This window comes from Varanus komodoensis, unplaced genomic scaffold (genome assembly GCF_004798865.1).
Source record: "Varanus komodoensis strain SLA01 unplaced genomic scaffold, ASM479886v1 scaffold1, whole genome shotgun sequence".
In the NCBI taxonomy this organism is placed as follows: Eukaryota; Metazoa; Chordata; class Lepidosauria; order Squamata; family Varanidae; genus Varanus; species Varanus komodoensis.
The window spans coordinates 94,766,563-94,789,209 of record NW_025335268.1 but is presented as its reverse complement, the minus strand read 5'-3'; the positions used below and the strand labels follow the sequence as shown (position 1 = coordinate 94,789,209).

Below are 22,647 nucleotides of genomic sequence, written 5' to 3'. Positions count from 1 at the left end.
CACCAGGCACCGACAGGCATTCTTACCCGACTTTTCTGAATGTCAACTGTCCCTGTACGTTAGATTGATGCAGCCTGCCAGTCTTTCATTTTAGAATTAATTAGGAAGCCGTGGGGCAGAGGATTGCAGTAACATGATTAGTCTCATGGCTCTGTGCTGCCTCTCAGTATTGATCGTAATATGCCTGTGTACACCAGTTTTTGGGGAACATGGAAGGTCCTGTCACATGTCCTGCTCATGGGATCCCTTGGGCAGCTGGTTGGTCACTGGATCCCAGAATGAATGTGGCCACTGTGAACTGAAAGCTGGACTGGATGAGCGCTGGGAACAGCAGAGCTGTTCTTACGTTCAAGTAGGTCAGGAAAGGAAAAATCAAGAAGGCTGGCTGGAGTACGACAGTCTAGTGCATATACCTCCAATGAAAACAAATGGAATGGGTGGAAAGTCCCAGAAACAAAACTATGAAAATGTAGGAGACACGCCCCAAGAATGCCCCTTATTGTGCAACCCGCCAGTTTTCCGAAAAGACAAAAAATGCTTTGTAATGAGGCGAAGATTTTCTCAGCTGTATACACTTGAATGCTTTTGCACTTGGCTTAAAGTATGGCTTTCTTGCCTACAAAAGTTCATGCTACAATTAACATATTCGGGCTAGATTCTGATGTAGTCATGTCTAGAATAGGTCCATTGAAATCAGCGGAATAAGTTCGTCGTGACTAACTTATCCCACCGAATTCAATGGAACTATTCTCTAAGCATGACTAAGTTTGCATCCAACTGCAAATCAACGCAGCAACTCTCTTAGGGTTTGTAGTCCTGTTAGGACAAACAGCGGCTGGGGCTCTTTTTGCAGTGGAGACGTGTGACGGTCTTTCTTTGGAAGCGATGGCTTGGTGTGCGATGTTTAATAAGATTGCACCGGACGGTGAACCAGTGTATGCATATGTACATGGTATTTAAAGTCTCGGGTGGTGACAGTGTAGGGAAAGGAGTGAGATTCAGCATACTGAGGAAGGGTCGGTGCAGTATATGGAGGCGTGTTTGTAAAGGGGAGGTGGGTAAGATCCTGGAAATGCATTCTTTAGCTTGGGGAAGACGGCGATACTTCGTGTGCAAGCGTTGTTCTTTGTAATGCAGGGCGGGGCCATGCTCCAGAAGCAGGGGCTGAGGAGGCAGCGTCGATAATGGCAGGCAGCAGAGACCTAGCCAGAAAGCACATTTTTGGGGTACAAGAAGAGAAAGCTCTACAAACCGACTTAGTTCATCGTGCATGACTTAGCTATGCAGTGAGACTCAGCACGCAACACAATGAAGGGGCGTGGCTATGGAGGGCACGGAACAGGGCTTTCGGGATAGGGGCAGAGCTAGCTTTGTGAATGGACGGCGACCTCCCTAGTGGGCGTGGCTTCGAGGCACCCTGTAAGCAGGAGGTGTGGCCGCACTGCGATTGGCTGCGGCCGCTCCGGCGGAAACGGCGGTGGCCGCGGGGCCGGTGTCAGGTGATCCGAACTGAGCCGCTCTGAGTCGTGGAGCGCGGGGCCCTTGTCTGTGCGCGCAAGTGCCCACCTGGGGTTAGATCCGCGTCTCGGACCTGCTCGGCCCATGGACGAGACGAGCCCCTTAGTGTCTCCGGAGCGCGGCCTGGCCCCGGGATATGGGCTGCCCGGGGGTGCTGTGCGCTCCCCGCCCTGCCCCGCCGCTCCGAGCGCCCCTTCAGGACCGTGTCCGTGTCCTTCCCCGCAGGGATCTCCCTCAGGTGGCCGCGACCGGGAGCGCCAGCCCCTGCTGGATCGGGTTGGGGGTGCGGGGATAGCTGGGGCAGCCCAGATCCAGGCTCCAGTTGGGTTGGGGGTGGGAGCCGCCGCGGCCCGCGGGGAGCGGGAGACCCGGAACGAGTTCCCCGATGACCCAGAATTCGCTGAGGTGGTGCGGCTAGCAGAGCTGGCGAGCGAGCGTGGCATCTACCCTGAGCGCATCTACCAAGGCTCTAGCGGCAGCTATTTCGTCAAGGACCCACAGGGGGTGAGAAACCGGGCTCGGGGAAAGTGTTCAGACCAGGGTGCGGTGGTACAAGGGGAAGGGGGACTTGGTTGGCTTTATTTTATATAAGTTTTTACAAAGGTTGAAGATAGAGCGGTGGGCTTGAGGGTTTGGCCTGGTTAGATGATGTTCACTGTTACACTTGTGCTGCTTTGTGTGGGGTCTAGCGGCTGAACAACAAATCAGGAAGTCCCGGGCTCGAATATTGACTTTGCTGTCAGCATACTAAGCAAGCTACATTCTTTGGCTCCCCCTCCCAAAATACGAAGTAATTATATGAATGTAACTTACAGGGTTAGAAGCTTTTCAACAAATAATGTAAAAGATTTAAGTACTTGAAAGACATATATTGTTAATTCGTTTTATATTTTTAGTGTATTATATTTTAATTGATGTTTTGTGAGCCGCCCCGAGGCTTCGGCGAATGGGGCGGCATAGAAATTTTCTAAATAAATAAATAAATGTTAAGTGTTGTTATTATATAGTGTATGTGCCACATCATTAGCGCCCAGTTCTTTGGAGTGCAGGATTCTTGTTTCACCTGCTTGCAATCAGATGCCTAGATTCTGGCCCTCAGATCTTTTTGGCCTGTGTTAGCCCTTTTATCCACTCTGGACTAGACCTTTGTAGGGGACAGTATGTTAGTCTATAGTATAATCCAAAAAATACAGCTAATTTGTCAGGTGTCCCTCCTGAAAAGCACACCAAGTGTAGGCCTTATCCATAAAAACAAAAAGACCCAGTATTATGAATGCAGTGGGAAACATATTTAGGCATACAGCTAATAAAACAGGATAGAAGCTCTGTGATGGTAGTGTTGCTGCATAATAACAGGATTTACATATTGGGTTCAGAGAACCAATCTGAACATAATTCTGGGATTCTGTACTCATAATATTGAAGTTATGAACTGAAGTTCTACATGCCCAGTGACAAGGCATAACAGTGCTTGGCATTCTGACATGCTTCTGGGTAGTTGGGTGAATGGCTTGGACTTACGTGGATTCACTATTTAATTGGACTGGCATAGCTTTATTCAGTTACAGGCTTTCAGTTACCATCCTGGATGAGTAGATTTGTTCAGGTGTTTGGGTGATGTGAAGTGGCTCATAACACAGCCTTAGCATTTATTTTGGTTTCCTGGTTTTCATAAAGGGTTTGTGTATGGCTGGGCCTTTGGCTTCCTAATTCTGAATAAAGAGGCCTGTGGTCTCATTGTCCTAGGCTGTATTATTTATTGAGAGTGCTGCTTGGAAAGCCCGAAGTACACCACATAGCTCTTGTCCAGAAAGTGTATGGCTTGGCATTGGCACAAAATCCTTTGGCAAGAAGATATATATTAGATACGGACATGATGAATTCTTTGTTATTATCCCAGCTGGGGTTGAAACAGAGGCTTATTTTGTTTAGCGGTCTTCACTGTCCTGGTGCCCTCAATATATTTTGGACCTCAACTCCTGTCAGCTCAAGCCAATGGTCAGGGCTCTTGGAAATTGTAATCCAAAACTTTTGAAGGTTATCAGATTGGGGAAAACTGTGTTTAGTTAGTGTGAGTGTGCACTTGTAACACAATATTACTCAACAAATACAAATGGCAGAAGAAACCTACATAAGTGGATATGACTCTTTTAGAAGTATGGCTGGGTACATTCACTTGAGGTTCTTTATATACTTGCTAGTGAATGAGCTATTTGTTCATAAAGCACATAATCCCTTTGGAAAAGAATGGCTGTCAGTCTGTGGAAGCAGCTGTTTAACTTCCCTTCCTAATCATGAGGTCCTTGAACTTTTCAACCTTTTAGATAAAGATAGTTAGGTTTTTGAAGCTTTGTTCTTCAGGTGCATAGCCGCAATTTAAAGGTCCGTGGAATCTGGCAATAGCTTGGGATGGTGAAGATTTTTTTTTAAGGAAGAAGAAGTAAAAGAGCCAGACATGCTTAATTTGTAGAAGGTTCTTGCGAACAGCCCAGAACATTTCAGGCTATTTACTCTACCCTTTGCCCTTTGCTATGAAGAATTTTAGGTCACTACTGCTAATATTTACACAATATTTACCCAGAACACATCATGGGCTCTGCTTGGTATTCTCCCATTGAACAGTCACTGCTGACTATTGGAATACTTAATTCTTCCCTCTTGAAACCCAGGTTTTTAGAGGAGGGTTTTAAGAAGTACTACAACGAATAGTGCTTTTGTAACTATTCTAGATTGTAAGCTCCTTGGGACAGGGAGCATGTCATCCTGTTCTTTCTCTGAAAAGTGCATGCACATTAGTGATAAAATATGAATTATGATGTTAAGGGCACAGAAAGAGGCGGGATTTAAATTATGTTAAACTATCTAGAAGCTAAGAGTAAGAGAAAAGGGTTTCTAGAAAAACACTGAAGTCCAGATCACTTGAAGTTTAAAAAGCAAGTTTGGATAAATATGCATTGGAGAAAGATGAGATCCATGTATTTTTATTTGTTCATTCCCTAGAGGAAGAGGCCAGTGAGATTCCCTTACATTTTAGTTTTCAGGTTCTGGTGCATTTACTCTATATTGGCCTGTTCACTTAGAGAACATTTCTGAGGCTTTGTCTTCTCCTTTGGATGATTGTTCCTGCCTTTGTACTTTGCAGGGACTTGGTCATCTCTGTACCTCCATGGTGATTTGAGAAAAGGGGGAAAGTTGTTCTTGAACAATTGAACATTGTAAAATGGTGCAGCAAGCTGTGGTTCCGGTCAGCTGAAGTATATTCTCCATGCCTGTGCAGTGGGTAACTGTGTGGTTTTTCTTGTGACCCATCATAATTAACCAGATTAATTTAACTTCCTCTTTCTGAGTATCTTGTGCTGATTGCATAAAACTGTGTTTCTTCAACAGGCCTTGTCATTTCTTGCCATCTAACTTCATTTTCTTGTCTCATTCAAACTTTGAACTAACTTCCCTATTATTTGGGCTCATGAGAGATGCTACTGAGACAGTGAGTCACACTGGTCTTTGTGCTACCCTTCTAGGTAGGCAGATAGCAAATGGATTGAGGAAGTATCATGACTCTTAATCTTGGCTGTTCATGTCTTTAAAGGAGCCATTGTAGTCAAAAAATTGCAGTTAAGATGCATCTTGGTTAACTGTTCACAATTAGACCTTGTCTGCTTGTATGTATGGGTGGATAGATGGTGGTGTAGGTTGGTGTACTCAGGCTGGCTGGGAATGAGGGGACTTGTAGCTCAGCCCGTCTGAGAGAAGGCTTATTTAGGGTTATTTCCTGTCACTTGGGTTTTTGTTGTTATTGTTATGTGTCATCAAGCTTGGCCTGCCTGGCCCCAGAACCCAACTTTTCAGCACCAGGTCAAGACTGGCGTCTATCCAGAGGTCTTTAAAGATCTCCTTGGTTATCCAGGGGCCTAAGTGGATTATCCTGATAATTCTGCTTGCTGGGTCTTTTTATTATATCTTTAAACTATTTTAAATTAATTTTGACATTTAAAACATTGTTGTTTTCTGTTAATTGTATTGTATTGCATTGTTTTGTTTTATATTTTGATGTAAACCACCCAGAGAGCTTTGGCTTCAAGGAAGTATAGAAATGGCTGCAGTAACAACTACCACTACTACTACTTATGGTAAACCTATGAATGAAAGTCCTTCAAAATGTTCTGTCCTTCACAGCTGTGCTCATCTGTAAATTCAAGGCTATGGGTTCCTTTATGGAATTGATACATACCAGATGTAGTCTTTCTCTTTTTTCTTCCTTTGATTTCCCCTCACATTATTGGGTCTGCCAAATCCTTCACAGTTTCATTTTCCTCATTGTTGACTTTAAAGTTGTGAAACTCTTCTGTAGTCATATTTTGGCGAGGGGGTTAATGCTTACTTGCAGTCCTGCCTTTGCACTTTTTTTCATTTTCATCTTCAGAAGTAATTTCAATTCCTTGATGCCTTCTGCTAGTAGTATGGTATCATCTGCATATCTTAAATTATTGGTGTGTCTTTTGTGTTTCACCTCTTCCTCTGATTCTCATCAAGCTTTCCTTATAATATGTTCTGTATACAGACTGAACAAATAGCGAGATAAAATGTACCTTTGTATACCTTTTCCTATAAGAAACCATTCTGTTTCTCTATAATCTGTCCTAACAACTTCTTGGCCACAATACAGGTTACACCTCAGGACAATCAAATGTTGAGATACCCTCATTTCTTTCAGAACCATCCATAGTTTCTCATGAGCCACATAGTCAAATGCTTTGCTGTAGACTGTAAAGCACAGACTCTTCTGAAATTCTTTAGTGCACTCCAATAACCAATGTATATTTGTGAGTACCTCTTCCTTCTTGGAATCCAGGTTGAACATCAGGCCTTTCTAGAGTAATTTTTTTTTTTTGTTTCAACATGCTTGGTGAGGTCCTGTAGTTGCTGCATTCCTTTGCATCTCCTTTCTTGAGGACCGAAATGTATATTGAATTACTTGGCTTTGAGAAGGCATTTAGTCAGCTTCTATCATTGAAATGACAAGGTGGAAGATCAGACTTTTCTAGCAGGGCAGCAAGCATAAATCTGTGACAGAGGGATCTGGCAGTACTAAAGGAAAAACACTTCTGATGGTAGATTGACAGGGTATACCACTTTAGGTTTGCAGAGATATGTTAAATGGCTTCCTCTCTGTCAGAACATAGGTCTGACCCAACTCATCTTGGGTTTGACTATGTTGCACTCTGACTGGTTTATGTAAATACATATGTTCCCCAGGTATCCCTTGTGCCAGCCATGATGTTCCTCTCATTTTTACTTCTTAGCTCCCACTCAATTTCTAAGAGTTTTGATTGTACTTGGTAGATGTAGAGTTTTATACTAAAACATTGTGCTTCTATTGCCATATAATCCAGAGTCTAGAACAAGAATGAATCATCCACATTTTTCTTTTTCTTTTCTTGTATTCAGTGTGTAGAACTTTTGTATCACTTTGGTCTCAAAGCTAGGAATGGGAGATAGTGATTTCCTGAGCAGTATGCATGGAGGGGTAAGAGATGAAGGTGACATTCCTCACTGAAGAGCTCCACTCACTGTACTTGATATTTGAGACTTTAAGAGAGATAATTTATGCATTTTCATGGCTTTTAATGGTAATGATGAGGCCTAGTATTATGTTATGTTAGTCGCGAAGTCGTGTCCGACCCATCATGACCCCATGGACAACATTCCTGCAGGCCCTCCTGTCCTCCACCATCCCCTGGAGTCCCCCTAATCTCACACCGACTGCTTCAGTGACTGCATCTAGCCACCTCATCCTTTGCCATCCCCTTCTTTTGCCATCAAGAGGCCTAGTATACTTCTTTACAAAACAAAAGCACAGAATTCTTTAGGAAATATCTTCTGGGGAAAATAGTGTCATACATTGCCTTATATAATGCAATCTCAATTGTGAGGTATCTTGGATCTGCTGATACTACACTCCCAGAAGAAACGGGTCTATAGTGCAAGAAGCAAATTGCATGATTTTACAATGATGAAATTGGCAAATATCCATCTAGTGCAGGGGTGTCCAAACTTTTGGCTTCTCTGGGCCACACTGGAAGAAGAAAAATGGTCTTGGGCTGCACATAAAATACACAAACACTAACGAAAGCTGATGAGCAAAAAAAAAGTCTGTGCATAATTTTTGTGATATTCCTTCTTTGCAACGGTAGGTTGAAATATTATTAAAAATACCCAGTTTTTCTGAAAATAAAACCTAACTGGAAAATAAACCCTAGCATGATTTTTCAGGATGCTTGCAATATAAGCCCTACCCCTAAAATAAGCCCCAGTTAAGATCATCAGCCAGATGGACACATTTAGCATGTCCGTTGCAACACAATTCAGGGTTTGGAGAGTTATGATGATGTTCCAGAGGAAGATGACATGACTGTATTTGAATAAATGTAGACTTTTCTACATGAATAAAATAGATTGTTGTACATGAAAAAATAGGACATCATCTGAAAATAAGCCCTAATGCGTCTTTTGGAGCAAAAATTAATATTAAGATCCGGTCTTATTTTCGGGGAAATACAGTAGCTGCATTTCACTTGCCAAGTCACCGTTAGCACATGTAATGTCTGATGGTGTCAATTCGACTGTTTGTTCTTGGAAGATAACACACTGGAAGCCACACATCCCCTTAAAACTGAAGCCACACATGTGTACAAATAGCATACATATGTTAACTTTACGTGGCATGCTCCAGCCCCATACAGGAGTAGATGGAAGAGCCGTTGTAAGTGGCATGTTGGGGTTGTGCTCTCCTTCTTTTATGGGGTTCCCTGCTTCCTTGGCTCATGAACAAACAGCATCCTGCTGGAGTCTTCCTGAGACAGTAAGGGCTGCTTGACTGTATTGTCCCTTAGTGCGCTAGAAAATGGCAGGGCAGTTTTCTTTGGTACTGAAAAATGGGACTGGAGAAAATTCAAAAGGAGCTGTGATGGGAAAGCTTGGATATTTGGGTTATAATAGTTTGTCTGTGTGCACACTTACTGAAGAGATTTATGCTTAAGGGTTTGGAAGGTGGAAAAGGTTTAGAAGGGAATGAAAATTTAAAAGGTTTGAGAGAAACTGCTTTTTGACAGAATATGGTCAGTGATGGGGCCTATCATTTCAGCCTCAGTGGTTTTTCAACTCTCCCAGCAGCAGCTCATCATAGCGTTTAGCCATATCCAGTGTAGTGTTGGTCACCTGTCTTGGCCAGAAACAGAAAATGACACTCTGAATTAGTGATGCCAAACTCCTTGTTACACTTATCTGCTGGGCTGGAAAGGTGCAGTTCCAGAAGCTGGAAGTGATCAACCTGCATGGATGATTATGCTGGCCATTGTACACCTGGATTAACCTCTTCCTAGTGACTGATCTCATAATCACCTGATTTCAAGAATGAATCACCATGAATAAGATCTGGCTGGCAAAGTTGACCCAGCTTGGTTGCCTAATTTTTGGGAGTTTGAAAGGGGAACTGTTGTTGGATGGGCTGCTTTTGAGCAACAGGGCCATAAGCTACTCGTGATGGGCATAAATGTTGTAACGGAAAGTGTACATTATAAGCCTTAGCAAGGAAGATGTCTGACCCCATCTTTCTCCATAATACCTATCTATTTGTCAAGAGCCAGATCCTTTGCCGGGTGAGGGAGGGGAGGTAGTTTTGTGTGTTCATCTTTACCTTGCCCAGCTTGTGTTAACCAGCTTCCTTTTTCTGCCCTTCTCAGAAAATCATCGGTGTGTTCAAACCTAAGAATGAAGAACCCTATGGGCAATTGAATCCGAAATGGACAAAGTGGCTGCAAAAACTTTGCTGCCCCTGTTGCTTTGGAAGAGATTGCCTTGTCCTTAACCAGGGATATTTGTCTGAGGCAGGTGCTAGCCTTGTTGACCAGAAGCTGGAACTAAACATTGTTCCCTGCACAAAGGTGAGCCAATGAGGAGGAAAGATAGCAAAGGATTTAACAGTGGACAAGGAAGCCTGGATAAAGACCTTGTTTCCCCAGTATGACAGAGATGGGGAACCTCTGTATGTTGGAATCTCAGTTCTCTTCATCCTTTGCTATTAGACACACTGGTTACTGCAAATGGGAGTCAGAAGTTGAACAATACCTGGAAAGCCAAGATTGCCTTCCCTTGATACATGAGATCTCTGGCATATATTATTCCAAACTATAACCTTCTGCTTTCTACCTGTCCCTTAAACCAGGAGTAGGCAATTGGTGGCTTGTCAAATGTTTTTGCCTTCAATTCCCACCCTTCCTTGCAATTGGCTAGTGGATACAAGTTGTTGGCCATTTCTGGAAGGTCACAAGTCGCCCACCTCTGCCTTAAATCCAACTCTCATTCCTGTGCCAGCATCTTGATCCTTGACCCACCCTATTGGTATTCCTCAGTCCTAGTCTATGCAGGACTGCTTTCAATTGTAGTTAGATTACATGAGGAAGAGGATATGTCACCTGACACACATGAGCAAGAAGCATTTGGTGGTAGCCCCAGAACTATTATATCCTGACCTTTAAAAAAATAATAAATGCTATGCTAAGAACTATGCACATTACTGAAGCGGACATGTTGTTGACTTTTTTGCATTAATTTGTTCAATGTGGCTGATTCATTGCAAAACATTTTGAATAGGAACCCTATGTAGGAGAGGTAAAACAGAAGAACACTGATGTTAAAGAAACTGTTGTCAAAAGACATTTTTGCAGATACTCCCTGCTTCTTTTGATCATAACTGTCAGAGGAGGAGGAGTCTGAGATTTGTCTTGAACCATTGTGTCTTCACCTATTATGATTGTGTCTGATTTTTGCCCCTAAAACCAGATTGTGGACAGTTTGGTAAAGTCAGTCAGGTAAGAAAATGTCTAGGTTTATATAGTGCAACTTTGTTCTGCAAATAGGTGCATGCTAGAGAGAACATTGATTGTGAACAGCTTGCAAACTGTGTTTTTGAGTCACCTCTTCCTTTTACCCATAGGTGGTACATTTGGCCAGTGAAACATTTAACTATAGCGCCATTGATAGAGTGAAGTCCCGGGGCAAACGCCTGGCCCTAGAGAAAGTGCCAAAGGTTGGGCAGAGGTTTCATCGAATTGGACTTCCTCCAAAGGTGAGAACATTTACAAGGCATCTAGGTTTGTTTGGAGCCATACCTTGATCCCCTTAACCTGCTGCTTCTTCTTCTCAGGTGGGCTCCTTCCAGCTCTTTGTAGAAGGCTACAAGGATGCAGATTATTGGCTACGGCACTTTGAGACTAACCCTCTCCCAGAGAATACTAACCGCCAATTGCTACTGCAATTTGAGAGATTGGTGGTGCTAGACTATATCATTCGCAACACTGGTAGGTTCTGTGCTAGCTCAGGTCTGAGGTGGGGGCATTAATCAAGGAAAATGGGTAGGGGCAGCATCACTGCTGTAAGAACACCTAAGTCTTTTGGGAAGGCTGGTGTTGTCCTTTGCTCTGTCATTCTGAACATAGTTCTCCTCAATGTATACAGGGTGGGCCAAAAGTAGGTATATGGTACTAATTGGGTCATGGAGGATCTCACAGTGGATGAACTGAAGGAGTTCATAATTGACATGGGTGCTAAATGGAATTTGTGTCACAGTGTTGGGAACAGGTTCCATGAATGTTGCAACGTTGATGGGGTGGCATTTCAAGCACCTAAGAGACTAAACATGACCTGATTAGTACCGTATACCTACTTTTGGCCCACCCTGTATTTTCCCTAATATGCTTCTTCTGGTGCCCCATAGCGCTGTGACATCCTGGGACATTCCCAGTAGTTAGGATCAGGGGAGGTAACTTGGTACCTTCTGTATTTTAGACTATAGCTCCCATCAGTGTTAGATGCTGTGGCCAATGGCTGGGGGGTATGGGAGTTGTAGTTCAAAGATCTTGAGGGTATGAGGTTGCTTGCCTTTACTTAGGAAGCTGCCTTTTACTAAGCCACACCAAAAGCATTGATTCTGACTTAAGGGGAACAGCATGTCAGCCATTGGCATGGAGATGCCAGTGCCCTGCTGTAGGCACAAGTCGCTTTTTAAAAAGCTGTTCTGCTCCTTCCCAAGGATTCAGGATCTCTAATCTCCACTTGTCATGCAGGAGGGATAGCAGGGGCTTGCTTTTGTCTCCTGTATGGGAAATTATTTGCTGTGACAAGGCAGAGCAGAAACAATAGTGAAAAGGTTGAGATTGTGTCTGCCTCCCCCAAGGGTGTGAGCAGGTGAAACATTTGTACGCTGCTTGATTACATATTCTTGTCCTGTGATTCCCCCCCCCCCCCCGCCCGCCCTTCCCCTGGTATTTTGATGTGAGGCTTGTGATCTTTGGTTTCCCTCTGGCTGCTATCAATGCATTTTTGTTTCTCTGCAGACCGGGGTAATGACAACTGGCTGATCAAGTATGACTGCCCCCTGGATAGCACAAATGTACGGGTGAGTGGGACCCAGGGTCACATTGCTCAGACAGTTCTAGTTAAGGCGTGTAATGTGTTCTACAGCAGTAGGCAATAGGGGACTGGAAGGGGCCGGCATGCAGTTTTCATTAAGGGGCAGATTTAGGGGAATGGTTGTTAGTTGCTATAGTTCTTAGACTGCAATGCATCATGCATAGTGGAGGCCATGCTTCAACCTGCTGCTGGTCAGCTGAAAGTCCCTAACAATGTCCTGTGAATTTACACAAATAATTATGAACCAAGGATGTCAAAAGTCAGATTTTAAGGTGCATCCTAATCCCAAGATGTAGTGAGTCTGGAAGAGTGCTTGCTGATGTCTTGGCTCCAGTAGACTTGCAGGGAGAATGGGGTGGTGGGAAGGGAGTGTCAAAATGTGACTGGCCTGCCTGTGTGCATTAGTAGTGCTTAGTCTCCCTTTGGGCCTTAGCAAAATCAGGCAGGGAGGAGTTGAGGCAGGACTAGTCAGAAATTCTGGTGGCATAGGCAATGCCCATTGTGTTGACTATGGGGCAATGAGTCTTCTCGGATTGCCTCTCCTGGGTTATGTGGAGTGAATGGTGAGAGTAATACCTCTTTCCTGGCCCAACCTCCTTTTTCTCCACAGGACTCAGAATGGGTAGTGGTAAAGGAGCCTATAATCAAAATAGCTGCCATTGACAATGGCCTGGCTTTCCCTCTTAAACATCCAGATTCCTGGAGAGCATGTAAGTATCTCCAAGCAGGTACACAAGATGTATTTCTGTCTTTACGTGGATGTTCCTCAAGGGCTAACTATTGGGTGTCGCCACTGGAACACAGGATGTTCTCCTGATGCTTCTCTTGCACTTAGGTCATATGCTACCCTTGAGACTTTTCTGGATTGTGAGTTATGTTTGCCTTTTGCTTCTCTCTCTTCCCCCTTCCCCTGCTCCAAAGACCCTTTCTATTGGGCATGGCTGCCCCAGGCCAAGATGCCCTTTTCCCAGGAGATCAAGGACCTGATCCTGCCAAAGATTTCAGACCCCAATTTTGTCAAGGATCTAGAGGAAGACCTCTACGAACTCTTCAAGGTAACCCCAAGCACAAGGGCATTTGTTCTGTTCATGAGCATGTTATTTGCATGGATGTCATGGTGTGAGATGGGATGACTACACACACTCTCCTCCCTAGGGGCAGAAGAGGAGCAGAGATTGGTGCAGTAACTCCTACTAATTGTGGTTTGTCTATTTCATGCTGTTTCTTTTGTAGAAAGATCCAGGTTTTGACAGGGGGCAGTTCCACAAGCAGATTGCTGTCATGCGCGGTCAGGTATGCTCCTTGATCCCACTTGGGGGATGCAACTTATATTGGGCATTTCGCTGTCTTTGCCTCTGTTTATAGCTGGGGCTCTTTGTAATCCTGGGACTACATTTCCCTCTTCTGTTCCCAGATCCTGAACTTGATGCAGGCCTTGAAAGATGGGAAGAGCCCTCTTCACTTGGTTCAGATGCCTCCTGTCATTGTAGAGACAGCTCGCTCCCATCAACGCTCTGCCAGTGAGTCATACACACAAAGCTTCCAGAGCCGCAAGCCTTTCTTTTCCTGGTGGTAGCAGTAGGCTCTGCACTCATCGCAGAACCTGAGTGGGGGAGTATCGCTTGACAGCAGGCAACCAATCCTTCAGATGGAGGTGGGCGTGCTGCAGCCAGTGAGAGATGTAGGCAGGCACTCCAGTTGGCCTGAACTCTGCACATTCCCAGCAGGAAAGGAGGATCCTTCATCAAACTGACGGCTGCTCCCCTGTTGTGGTGGGCTGGACATTGCTGCTTGCCAGCCTTAGCACGATGCATCATCCAGCAGGTGCCTGCATGCAGCACCCTTTGGTTCAAGCCATCCCTCTAACACCCATCTGGGTGGAGAACATGTGCTGTCCTCTGCCTGGGAAGGTTGGTGATGAGATTAACCAAGTTGGATGGAAGTTCTGCTGCTCTTTGTGAAACTCGCCAGCCTTCATACTCCTTCCTGTTTTGCTGCACTCTCTCGTTAATCCTGCTGAAGATGGCAGGATCTCCTGCCCTGCTAAGCTTGCTCTATTACCCTTGGTCTCATAGAGGTATTCCTAGTGATCTGTATCCTGGGGCTATCCATAGGGAGCCTGGCCCCAGTAACCAGCTGCTTCTGGAGGAATCCAAATTGGGGCAGAGGGAAGATTTTACGTATTGGTACAGGGCCTGTTGTAGCCCCTTCTTTCTGCTTGGGGTAGTGCTAAAAGCTAGGAGTAAGTGGGTACTAAAAGAGCCCTGGTATGGGAAAGCGTAACTGCTTTCTTTCACTTTGTTCATGCTGCACAGGCAGTACAAGCCTCAACTAGTGATTTTAATTTGGTTTTAAATTATTCATCCCATGTACATATGCTCCTGCTCCACATAGTCCCAGAGCAAGCAAGAAGATGAGTTGGTATCCTAGCACGGTTAACTTGAGCTAGCATTTCACACTCACCTTCTACAGTCCCTAGAATACAGTTCCTCCGTTCTAGAAGTACTCAGTGATGGAGAAAGGCTCTTACCAGAGGTGACTGTCTTATTTCCTATTGAGGTGGAAACCTTCCCTGGGTTAGGGTTGGGCACTGACAATCTGGGTGGAAAAATTCTTTGTGGGGTGCACCCTACTGACTTGGGAGAGATGTCCTCTGCAGCCTAGCAAGAGGAAGTACTGTGGTTAGGATCACTACCACACTGAGGCTAAGCCCTTTCTACAATGGAATGGTAATGAATGCTGCTTCTTTATAGGTTACTGTGCTAAATCCCTGGTAACAAAAATTTCCCACCTCAAGTTGTCAGTATAAGTATCCCAGTCTCTCTGGGTGCTATTGATGTGGCTGTTGCCCAGACCTTTAAAGAGAATTATTGTGCCAAGTGGAGTCTAGCTTCCCTCCTGTTCTCACTAAGGGTCTGGTACTCTGTAAGTGGGTTTCCCTTCTCCTGATGGTCCTGGCTTGAGAGACAGTTCTGTGCTCTGTTCCTGAGGTGCCAGGCCGAAGCTGCTCTACTTGGCTTTAGGGGATACTTTTCCTTTTTGCCAGCCTGAACCGAAATGTATTGTTCTTATGCACTGTAGAAATGTATGTAATATATTTAAATCAATGCAAGTATCTTCAAAACAGGTCTGCAGGTGCAGAGCCAGCCTCTGTTGTGGTTTTATGTGTCTGAATATTATCAGGAACTAAATCTTTTCCCCCTCCCTACCTCACTTCCTGCAATCATGCCTTTATATACAATGGCACTCAGCTTCCCTGCAGTTTATATCTTCCTGTTTAGTGTAGCCGGATACATCCTCTACTGGAAAGTTCCTCCTTTTGGTTGCCTTATTCCAGCTTTCCCAGTCTGATGCCCTCCAGGTATGTTGGATTGCAGCTCCCATAGTTTCCAGCCAATCAGCACTGGAATTATGGCAATTGTAGAGCGACCCATCTGGAAGGTGCTAGGCTGGGGGAAAGCCACCGTATTTGTATTGTAAAGCATGGTAGGGGAAATTGCTTTGTGACTGGCAGACAAGCCACCACCTGTTGCTTTTAGAGCTATTGGGAGTATAAATAATGTATTCTAACCTCATGACATGGTTGGAAATATTATTTAACATAGCGATTATAATTGCCTTGGCCTGTTCATATTCACACATCTGTTCTGGTCACATTAAATCTGTACAGTTAATGAAAACAATTGTTCAAATTCTGGTTGTACTAGAACATACTCCTGCATGATGCAGCTGTTACAATTAAGTCCACAGCAAGGCAAATGCTTGCCTATTCTTCTTTAGGAAAGTGTATGCTTAGATATACATGGACAATGTTGCTTAAACAATTAGTGGAGCCTCTTCCCCCACCTACCATAGTCCTCTTTTGAAATACCCAATAGTATGTTTTCTTCGCTGGTTTTCAGACTGTTGGGCTGCAGTCCTGTGGTTCCTAGAAGGGCGTTCCAGGAGCCAGGCCATAGAACAGATGGAAAATCCACCCTCCAAGAATGGAGGCAGAACTCCAAGCTTGGCTCCTCCCTCCCTGCCTCACTGGAAAAGAGCCATATTCTTCAGCTTTCTCACTAGAAAGTGGAGAAGTGTGGGTGACTCTGAATCTTATCTCTTAACCACACTGCTGACTGGCTTAGAAATTTAACCAGCCTTGGACATGGTTTAAATTAATCCCCTCCTATGAGCAACAATGGGGGTTTTTTTTGGTGGGGGCAGGGGGATAGGAAACTGAGTGACAAATTCTGTTTTTCCTTCTCTTCTACCCATGCCTGGAGCCTGACAGGGCATTCAATGCATTGAATTTCCTGGTGGCATTTATAGGATTGCTCTGTACATCTTCAGTAAAGTTGGAGGAAGGCTGTATAGACAAAGCAAGGAGGACTCAGTAGCAAGTAGTTTGGCCTCCTTAGCCAATGCCTCAGTATTAGAAGTATGGGAGTTATTCTTTGGCAAAATCTAGATGCAGCATCTACTCTGCATCTAGACTGCCTCTTGGTTATTCACATACAAGTGGGAGTAACTCCACTATGGCTGGGAGAAGGAGGGTAAGTTATGCAGAGAGTTTTACGTACTGTAACTGCAGCTTTTTGTTGGCATTCTACCTTTCTGCAAATGTGGAAGAAAAAAACTTGCAGCCTCATGTGGATATTGTTTGCAGAGTTTGGCCTGTGATGTGGGAGTATGTATTGCAATAAAATAGCATTCATTTCTAGAATGCATCTGTTAGGACAGTGCAGGAGCTTGCTATGTTGACAAGACTGTCCAAAGAGATCAGACCTCACGCATGGTATGGCTGGCTGGAGAATGAAACCTATTGCTATGGAGGCAAGATCAGTTTATCATGTAGAAGCAAATCCTATTTTCATACCTGTGACTGCTAGCAGCATCCATAGGGGCTGTCATGCCTGTTTTACAGATGGTGTCTTGCAGAAGCCTGTAGAGCTTGGACCGCATGAAACTATAGACCTACTTGTATCTGTTCCTCTGCAAGTAATAAGTTCAGATCCCTTCTACAATTTTCTCTCCTTCCCTGGTAGCCTGGGCCAGAAAGAGAAGGTGCTATTGGTGATCCTACCTACTTTTGTTTCTGGCTATACCTACCACTGGCATGCAGCCCTTGATAGAAAATAGGTTTCCGCCCCTAGTCTAGGGTAAGACTATCATGACAGAGCTGGTATGTGTTTTCAGTACAAACTCATTACCTTGTTATTATCTCCACCCTGCCACCCCACCTCATCTGTTAGATTCAGAACAGACTAAAAGTCTGCACTTTACACAGTGCAGAATCATAAATCCATTTCTTCAAGATATAATTGCTACAGCTGTAAATGTCCACACGACCTTCTTTCACAGAGGGAGCAGATACAAGCTTTATTAAATATGACTGAGTGCAGACAGTAGGTGTAGTGTTTATGCTTTGACCCAGCAAGGTGCTGTCAAATTTTAAGTAACCAGAACAAGGAGAAGTGCTTGAGGTGCTGAAATGGTTTGGTTTCAAATTTCTCTGCCTTGATTGCCGACTTGAAGCAGGAGAACTAATGTTGATTCTCCTCCAACATGCAATGATTAAGCAATGTGTGTTCACCATCAGGCCCCCCTCAATTTCAGGCTTCTCCTTTTCTCTGACATTTAACCACAACTCGTTGGCATAGAGAAGGTTCAGTTGCTCACCGATGGAGCTGGTGCAGGTAGCCTGCAGCGCCAGTCCCCCTTTTCTTCCAGTAGTGAGAAGCTGTGTAGTGGCCACTTTGATCATCTCTCTCTGTCTCCTTATTGCTGCCATGGTCACCATTATCAGTCCCAGCACAAGGTGTAGTACAGTCTTCAATCCTGTGGAACAACAAAGGCACCAGTTAAGAACTTGAGTATGTTGACTCCTCTAGAAAACCAGTTCAAACAGAGAGAAGTGAGATGAGACCTGTATTGCTGGGCTTTCTAAAAGGAGAGGGAGGGAACTCAGTTACAAGAAACATAGTTGCACTCCCATTTTTGTGCTGCTAATCTAGTTGCACCAAATAAATTTGACTTCAAGAATTCAAGTGATGCTCCATAAGTTTATGACCTGTTAAATATTTTATATTTTTTCTGCATAAATTATTGTTTTTGTTCATTGAAGGTGAAAGGGAAGAACTATGGAAAACTTTGCCCTTGCTCTGCTGAGATTGCACATTATCCAGACATTTGAATTTGTCTTTGCAGCTGTAGGTGTTAGGAAGCTATTTTTAAACAAACAAAAACTACAGTTGTCAGAATATAATATACAGCACCTCAGATACTGCTCTTAAATGCTTGTCTAGACTCATATGGATTCAGGTGGACTTTTGGATAATCTGGTCCCAAATGTATAAGGCTTTTAATAGACTAAAGCCAGCACCTTAAATTGGGCTTAGAAGTGAATTCCCAGCCAATGTAACTGAACTGATGTATCAAGTTGATGCAGTATGGTCTGAATGCCTAGTCCCTGCATGTGTTGTAGCTGCCACATTTTGTACCAGCTGCAGGCTCTGAGCTATCTTTAAGGGCAACCACAGGCAGAACATATTGTGGCAATCCCTTTATTTCAGGTGGATGAGTTCAAAAAATATAGATGGCCTATTTGATATTGGGGAAGCATGAAAATGAAGACTGTACCTTAAGTGGCTGAAATGCTGTAGCTCTAGGAGTCTGGTGCTACTACTCTTTTCAGAAGGGGGTTTCAGGCGGGATCGCAGCTTCGTTTTTCTTTGTCTTCGATGGAGCTGTTCCAGGGCTTGGGTAATGCACCGATTCTCTGCACACTCCCAAACCAGCCGGGCCCGTTCTTCAGCCTGTGCATCCCCACTGCTGTGGAAGAGACGGCGCAACTGCCATAACCCCACACCCTGAAAGATGTTGGCAGATGCTCTCTTGCGAGTGCAGGATCTAGGAGTCTGCTGCTGTGGCAATTCACAAGCAACAGAGGCTGGGGTTCCCATGGTGCTAGGGTCCCTCCACTGTGTAGCTGGAGGTGGTTCTGTGGAACAGAGGAAATGGAGGGGAAGCAGCAGAATGGTTAGTTGATCCCACGAGCTGTTCTTCCCTTGCTGCCCTTTCTATCTTAAGTTGGGTCTTTCCACAGGAATGCTGAAGTACAGTACTGAGTTATTCCGTAAGCTTACTGTGACACACCTGCACCTTCAGCCCACTGCCACCTCTTTGCACAGAACTAGTTCTTTTCCCAGAAACAGCAACTTCTATTACTGATTCCTGCTGATCATCTGTTTCTGTAGGCTGCTGAATGTAGGATCTTAACCCTGGGATGCTGACACCACCCAGATGCCATTTGAACCAGTCTAAAAATCACCTAGTGCACCACACATGGAGTATTAAGTCAGGTCGGCACTTACAGAGTACAGGCGTGTTCCACCATGAGGAAGAAAAAGCTACAGGTGAACAACTTCAGGCTGATAATGAAGGATGACACCCCCAGCTGCTTGGAGTGCATACAAATTCCACACTGGCTGGGACAAGTGCCAGAGGTCCAGCCATTTGGGGCAAGAGCTCACATTCCTGCACTCAGCAGAGGTTCTGTCTTCCAGGGGACGGTAGCTCTTACCTGTGACCATGCCTAGCAACAGCAGCTGCTTCCAAGCAAGAGTGATACACTTTTCTAAAGGTGGCCTATGCCAGGAAAGGGTGGGCCATGCAAGCTAATTCACTAGTCTCCACCCCTCAAGGCATTTTCTGGAGCAGGGGTGGGAGGGACTTCTCCTTTGCCAAACTGGGCACATGATTCTATTGCAACCTCCCCCAGCCTGGAGCCCTTCCGTGTGTTGGATTACACTTGCCAGCATTTCCCAGGGAAGTAATGCAAACCCTGACATGTTTAGGCAGAAAAAAGTCCTTCAACTCCAGCATGTCCCAGCTTGCCATTATAATTGGGGCATGCTGGGAGTTGGAGGCCTTTTTCTACCTAAACGTACATAAGATTGCGTCCTACGCTGTTTTATTCAATCCGTGAATCTAGATGTGGGAGCTGGATGCGGGGAGGGGGCGGCAAAATCCATGTCTCAGTGTCCGGGAGCTTAAGATGCATCATTGTGCTTAGATCACATCGAAAACAGCACTACACCGAAAATGACTATTAATATATACGCCCTCGGTTCCGGGGCTTTGCAGAAACTAGGACTGGGGCGGAATACAGTGAGAACTGCTGCGAGGCCACCGAGAGATCTAGATTTAAATCCTTGCTCAGCAAGACCACCAGGTGACAACAACACTGGGTCGCACTCCGTTTCGACTTACCTAGTCACGTTATCTCCAGTGTAGCCTGCCTCGAGCTTCTTTGCACTATTTCACAATTATTCACAAACTAATCTACGAGGGACAGTAAGCCTTACTGAAGAGAAAGGCTCCTCTCGTCAGTCAAACCTAACACCAGCCGGAATTGTCCTGTACTTTTCGGGGAAGAGCACAATGCCCCCGCCGAGGGAAAAACAGAAAAAACCAACAGCCCAACTAAAATGAACTTCATATATAAAAAGATGCTGCCTCAGTGACTGCCTGCTCCGAGCTCCTAGCACCGATGGTTCCCACTCTACCTCTCCATGGAACTGCCTTTCAGACCCCTCTACCACTCACACCGGAAACTTGGAATTTTAACAATCACAGGCTGATGCCTAGATCCTGAGACGATTTCAGGGTCTTGGGCCACTTACAGACCTGCAGGCGGCTGCTGTCCTCCCTGGAGCCCCAGGTCTCCCGAAGAATCCTGGAGACCCGCCACGGCCGGGCTCTTTTGGGAGCTTCGATCACGCTCACCTCTTCTCAAGCCGCTTCCCGTCATTCACAAGCTCACACGGAGGAGATTCCTTTGTCCAGAAAAGACAACATGTATCTCAGCCAATCAGCTTCCTTTGCCCCTGAACTCCAGGGTTCTAACTCCTAACGCCGAAAATAACCAGCTAACCAATCAACTGAAAGGAGGGTGGGGCTCAGATGTCTCTTCTGGTAACGCGTGGCAAGCCGAGTTATTGACGTCAGTGGGAAGGGCGTCGCTTGCAAGAAGAAAGCGGGGCGTCGCTCCGATGTGTGGCTTCATCCGTTTGACGAATATCGTGTGTGCGTTAACTCACCTCAAGTAGAAGCTATTGGATTGCAGCCAAACTGATTGTGCGGTGTCACCCGCATGAATGATTTTCTGACCCTCTACCTGCCGCTTCCTTTTTGCTTGTTTCCTCCATCCTGTTTGCTAACTCGACTCGAAGGCTCTTTTTGCAAATAAAGGGCTAGGAATGCCCGCGATGGGCGACAAGAGAGTGGAGAACCTTGGGCTTTTCTGACAGCAGCCTGGAAAGAAAAGTGCGTGCACGTGTGCGTGTGTCTGACTTGTCAGACCTTCAGCAACTTGCGCACCCTGCCTGCCTGGCTGCCTGTAAAATGGTTCTGCCTGGTCATGCATCAGCAGGAGAGAGCAGCTTTGGCGAGTGCCTGCTCCGCGCCGCTCCACTGAGCCACGCAACGCATTCGCAGGCAGACGCGTGCAAAGGCCAACGTGGAGGGAAGATAGGGGCTCTCCAGCCAGCTCCTGCGTGCCAGGAAGCCAAAAGTTAGGCGGAACCCTCAGGCATAAAATTTTGCTTCTGTGTTTTCTGAGAAAGGAGAAGAAAAGAGACCATCCTATTCCTTCTTTGATTTCCAAGAGATATAATTTGCAACTCTGTCACAAGAAATAACTCTTATTTTAGCTAGGGTCTTTTATTCACTCTACACATAGCCCCCCAAACTCTCATAGGGGAAAGATTAGTGTATTTGCATGAGTTTAAATGACACAAGTCTTCTGTTGTACTTTCAAATGCTTGAAAACCTCAGGATGGAGCAGCTTTTAAATGTGCAGCTATAGCCTACTATATGTGCCTATGTGGCTTTTTTAAACAGAATTGTGTACACATATAACTTATGTGGGTAGAATGACATGTGAAGTGGCCCTATGAAACTTAACTCCATGCATCATGCACAGAATGCATTGATTTCAGGATCTTAGGAAAGTCATGAGATCCACCATGCTCAAAATTAGAATGATTTCAAGAAGGCTGTTTTTATTTGTTAACACCACATTTTTGAAATATTCAGCTCTGGTAGCAGACAGGACCTGTTTGGGATGGAAGCAAGGACTGTGGGTACTCACCTTGGATTCAGGTGCTATGGGAGGCATTGTTTTGTTATGTTAAAATGAGTTTGCATCAGACTTATGAGTCCCAAGTGTAGTTTAGAAAGAATATGGTAATTTGTTTTGCTGGACTACATAGTTCTGTATTCTCCCAGCTCCTCTGTGGTTAATGTGCTGCTTCCTTTCTTAGTATAATTAGGCATGAAGAGTTCTGTTTTCAAGTGAAATTAAGACGTAAGCAGACCAGCCTTGGATTCAAGCTAGGCATTCTGCACTTCTCCAGTGAAAAGAGGGGGAAAGCTTTGCAGGTTCACTATTATTGTTCAAAGCAGCTGGGACAAAAAGTGCCTTTAGGAGCCCTAACAAAGTGGGCAGTGGGATTTAAATGTACAAGCTCCTCATGAATTTGCCCATTTACATTCTACAGGTTCTCTTACATCCTGGCACCTCTCCATACATTTTAGGCCAAAAGTGAATGATTATCTGCCTCTTCAGTACATAGAAAAGTAATCTAAGTTGTGATTCCTGGGTGAGAACATGAT

At 44.9% G+C, this 22,647-nt stretch overlaps 2 protein-coding genes across 4 annotated transcripts; one reads left to right on the top strand and one right to left on the bottom strand.

The window, feature by feature from the left end:
- Positions 1-1,501: 1,501 nt before the first annotated feature.
- Positions 1,502-15,668, top strand: PI4K2A (phosphatidylinositol 4-kinase type 2 alpha). Of its 2 annotated transcripts, none has more exons than XM_044436564.1 (9): positions 1,502-2,022; positions 9,261-9,461; positions 10,514-10,645; positions 10,724-10,877; positions 11,913-11,968; positions 12,599-12,698; positions 12,910-13,043; positions 13,222-13,281; positions 13,403-15,668. In XM_044436564.1, the coding sequence occupies exons 1-9, from the start codon at positions 1,603-1,605 to the stop codon at positions 13,562-13,564; spliced, it is 1,419 nt and encodes a 472-aa protein (XP_044292499.1). In that variant the 5' UTR covers positions 1,502-1,602; the 3' UTR covers positions 13,565-15,668. The 2 variants fall into 2 exon arrangements, with proteins under 2 accessions (XP_044292499.1, XP_044292490.1); XM_044436555.1 differs by having other exon boundaries at positions 1,503-2,022; positions 11,913-11,974.
- Positions 15,669-17,323: 1,655 nt separating this feature from the next.
- On the bottom strand, positions 17,324-20,860 carry AVPI1 (arginine vasopressin induced 1). 2 transcript variants are annotated; one of them, XM_044436601.1, is made up of 3 exons: positions 20,659-20,860; positions 18,610-18,970; positions 17,324-17,808 (listed from the first exon to the last, which is right to left on the bottom strand). In XM_044436601.1, exons 1-3 carry the CDS (start codon positions 20,780-20,782, stop codon positions 17,646-17,648), a joined length of 648 nt encoding a protein of 215 aa, XP_044292536.1. In that variant the 5' UTR covers positions 20,783-20,860; the 3' UTR covers positions 17,324-17,645. The 2 variants fall into 2 exon arrangements, with proteins under 2 accessions (XP_044292536.1, XP_044292545.1); XM_044436610.1 differs by having other exon boundaries at positions 20,758-20,851.
- Positions 20,861-22,647: the final 1,787 nt, after the last annotated feature.

What these genes read in the sequence shown, in the direction of transcription:
- PI4K2A (XM_044436555.1), top strand. Translation starts at nt 1,603, where the DNA reads ATGGACGAGACGAGCCCCTTAGTGTCTCCGGAGCGCGGCCTGGCCCCG. An exon ending in TCGTCAAGGACCCACAGGGG is followed by an intron (nt 2,023 to 9,260) that starts GTGAGAAACCGG and finishes TGCCCTTCTCAG; the next exon opens with AAAATCATCGGTGTGTTCAA. An exon ending in TGGATAGCACAAATGTACGG is followed by an intron (nt 11,975 to 12,598) that starts GTGAGTGGGACC and finishes TTTTCTCCACAG; the next exon opens with GACTCAGAATGGGTAGTGGT.
- AVPI1 (XM_044436601.1), bottom strand. Translation starts at nt 20,782, where the DNA reads ATGACGGGAAGCGGCTTGAGAAGAGGTGAGCGTGATCGAAGCTCCCAA. An exon ending in AGGACAGCAGCCGCCTGCAG is followed by an intron (nt 18,971 to 20,658) that starts GTCTGTAAGTGG and finishes TCTGTTCCACAG; the next exon opens with AACCACCTCCAGCTACACAG. An exon ending in CAGCATTTCAGCCACTTAAG is followed by an intron (nt 17,809 to 18,609) that starts GTACAGTCTTCA and finishes GTTGTTCCACAG; the next exon opens with GATTGAAGACTGTACTACAC.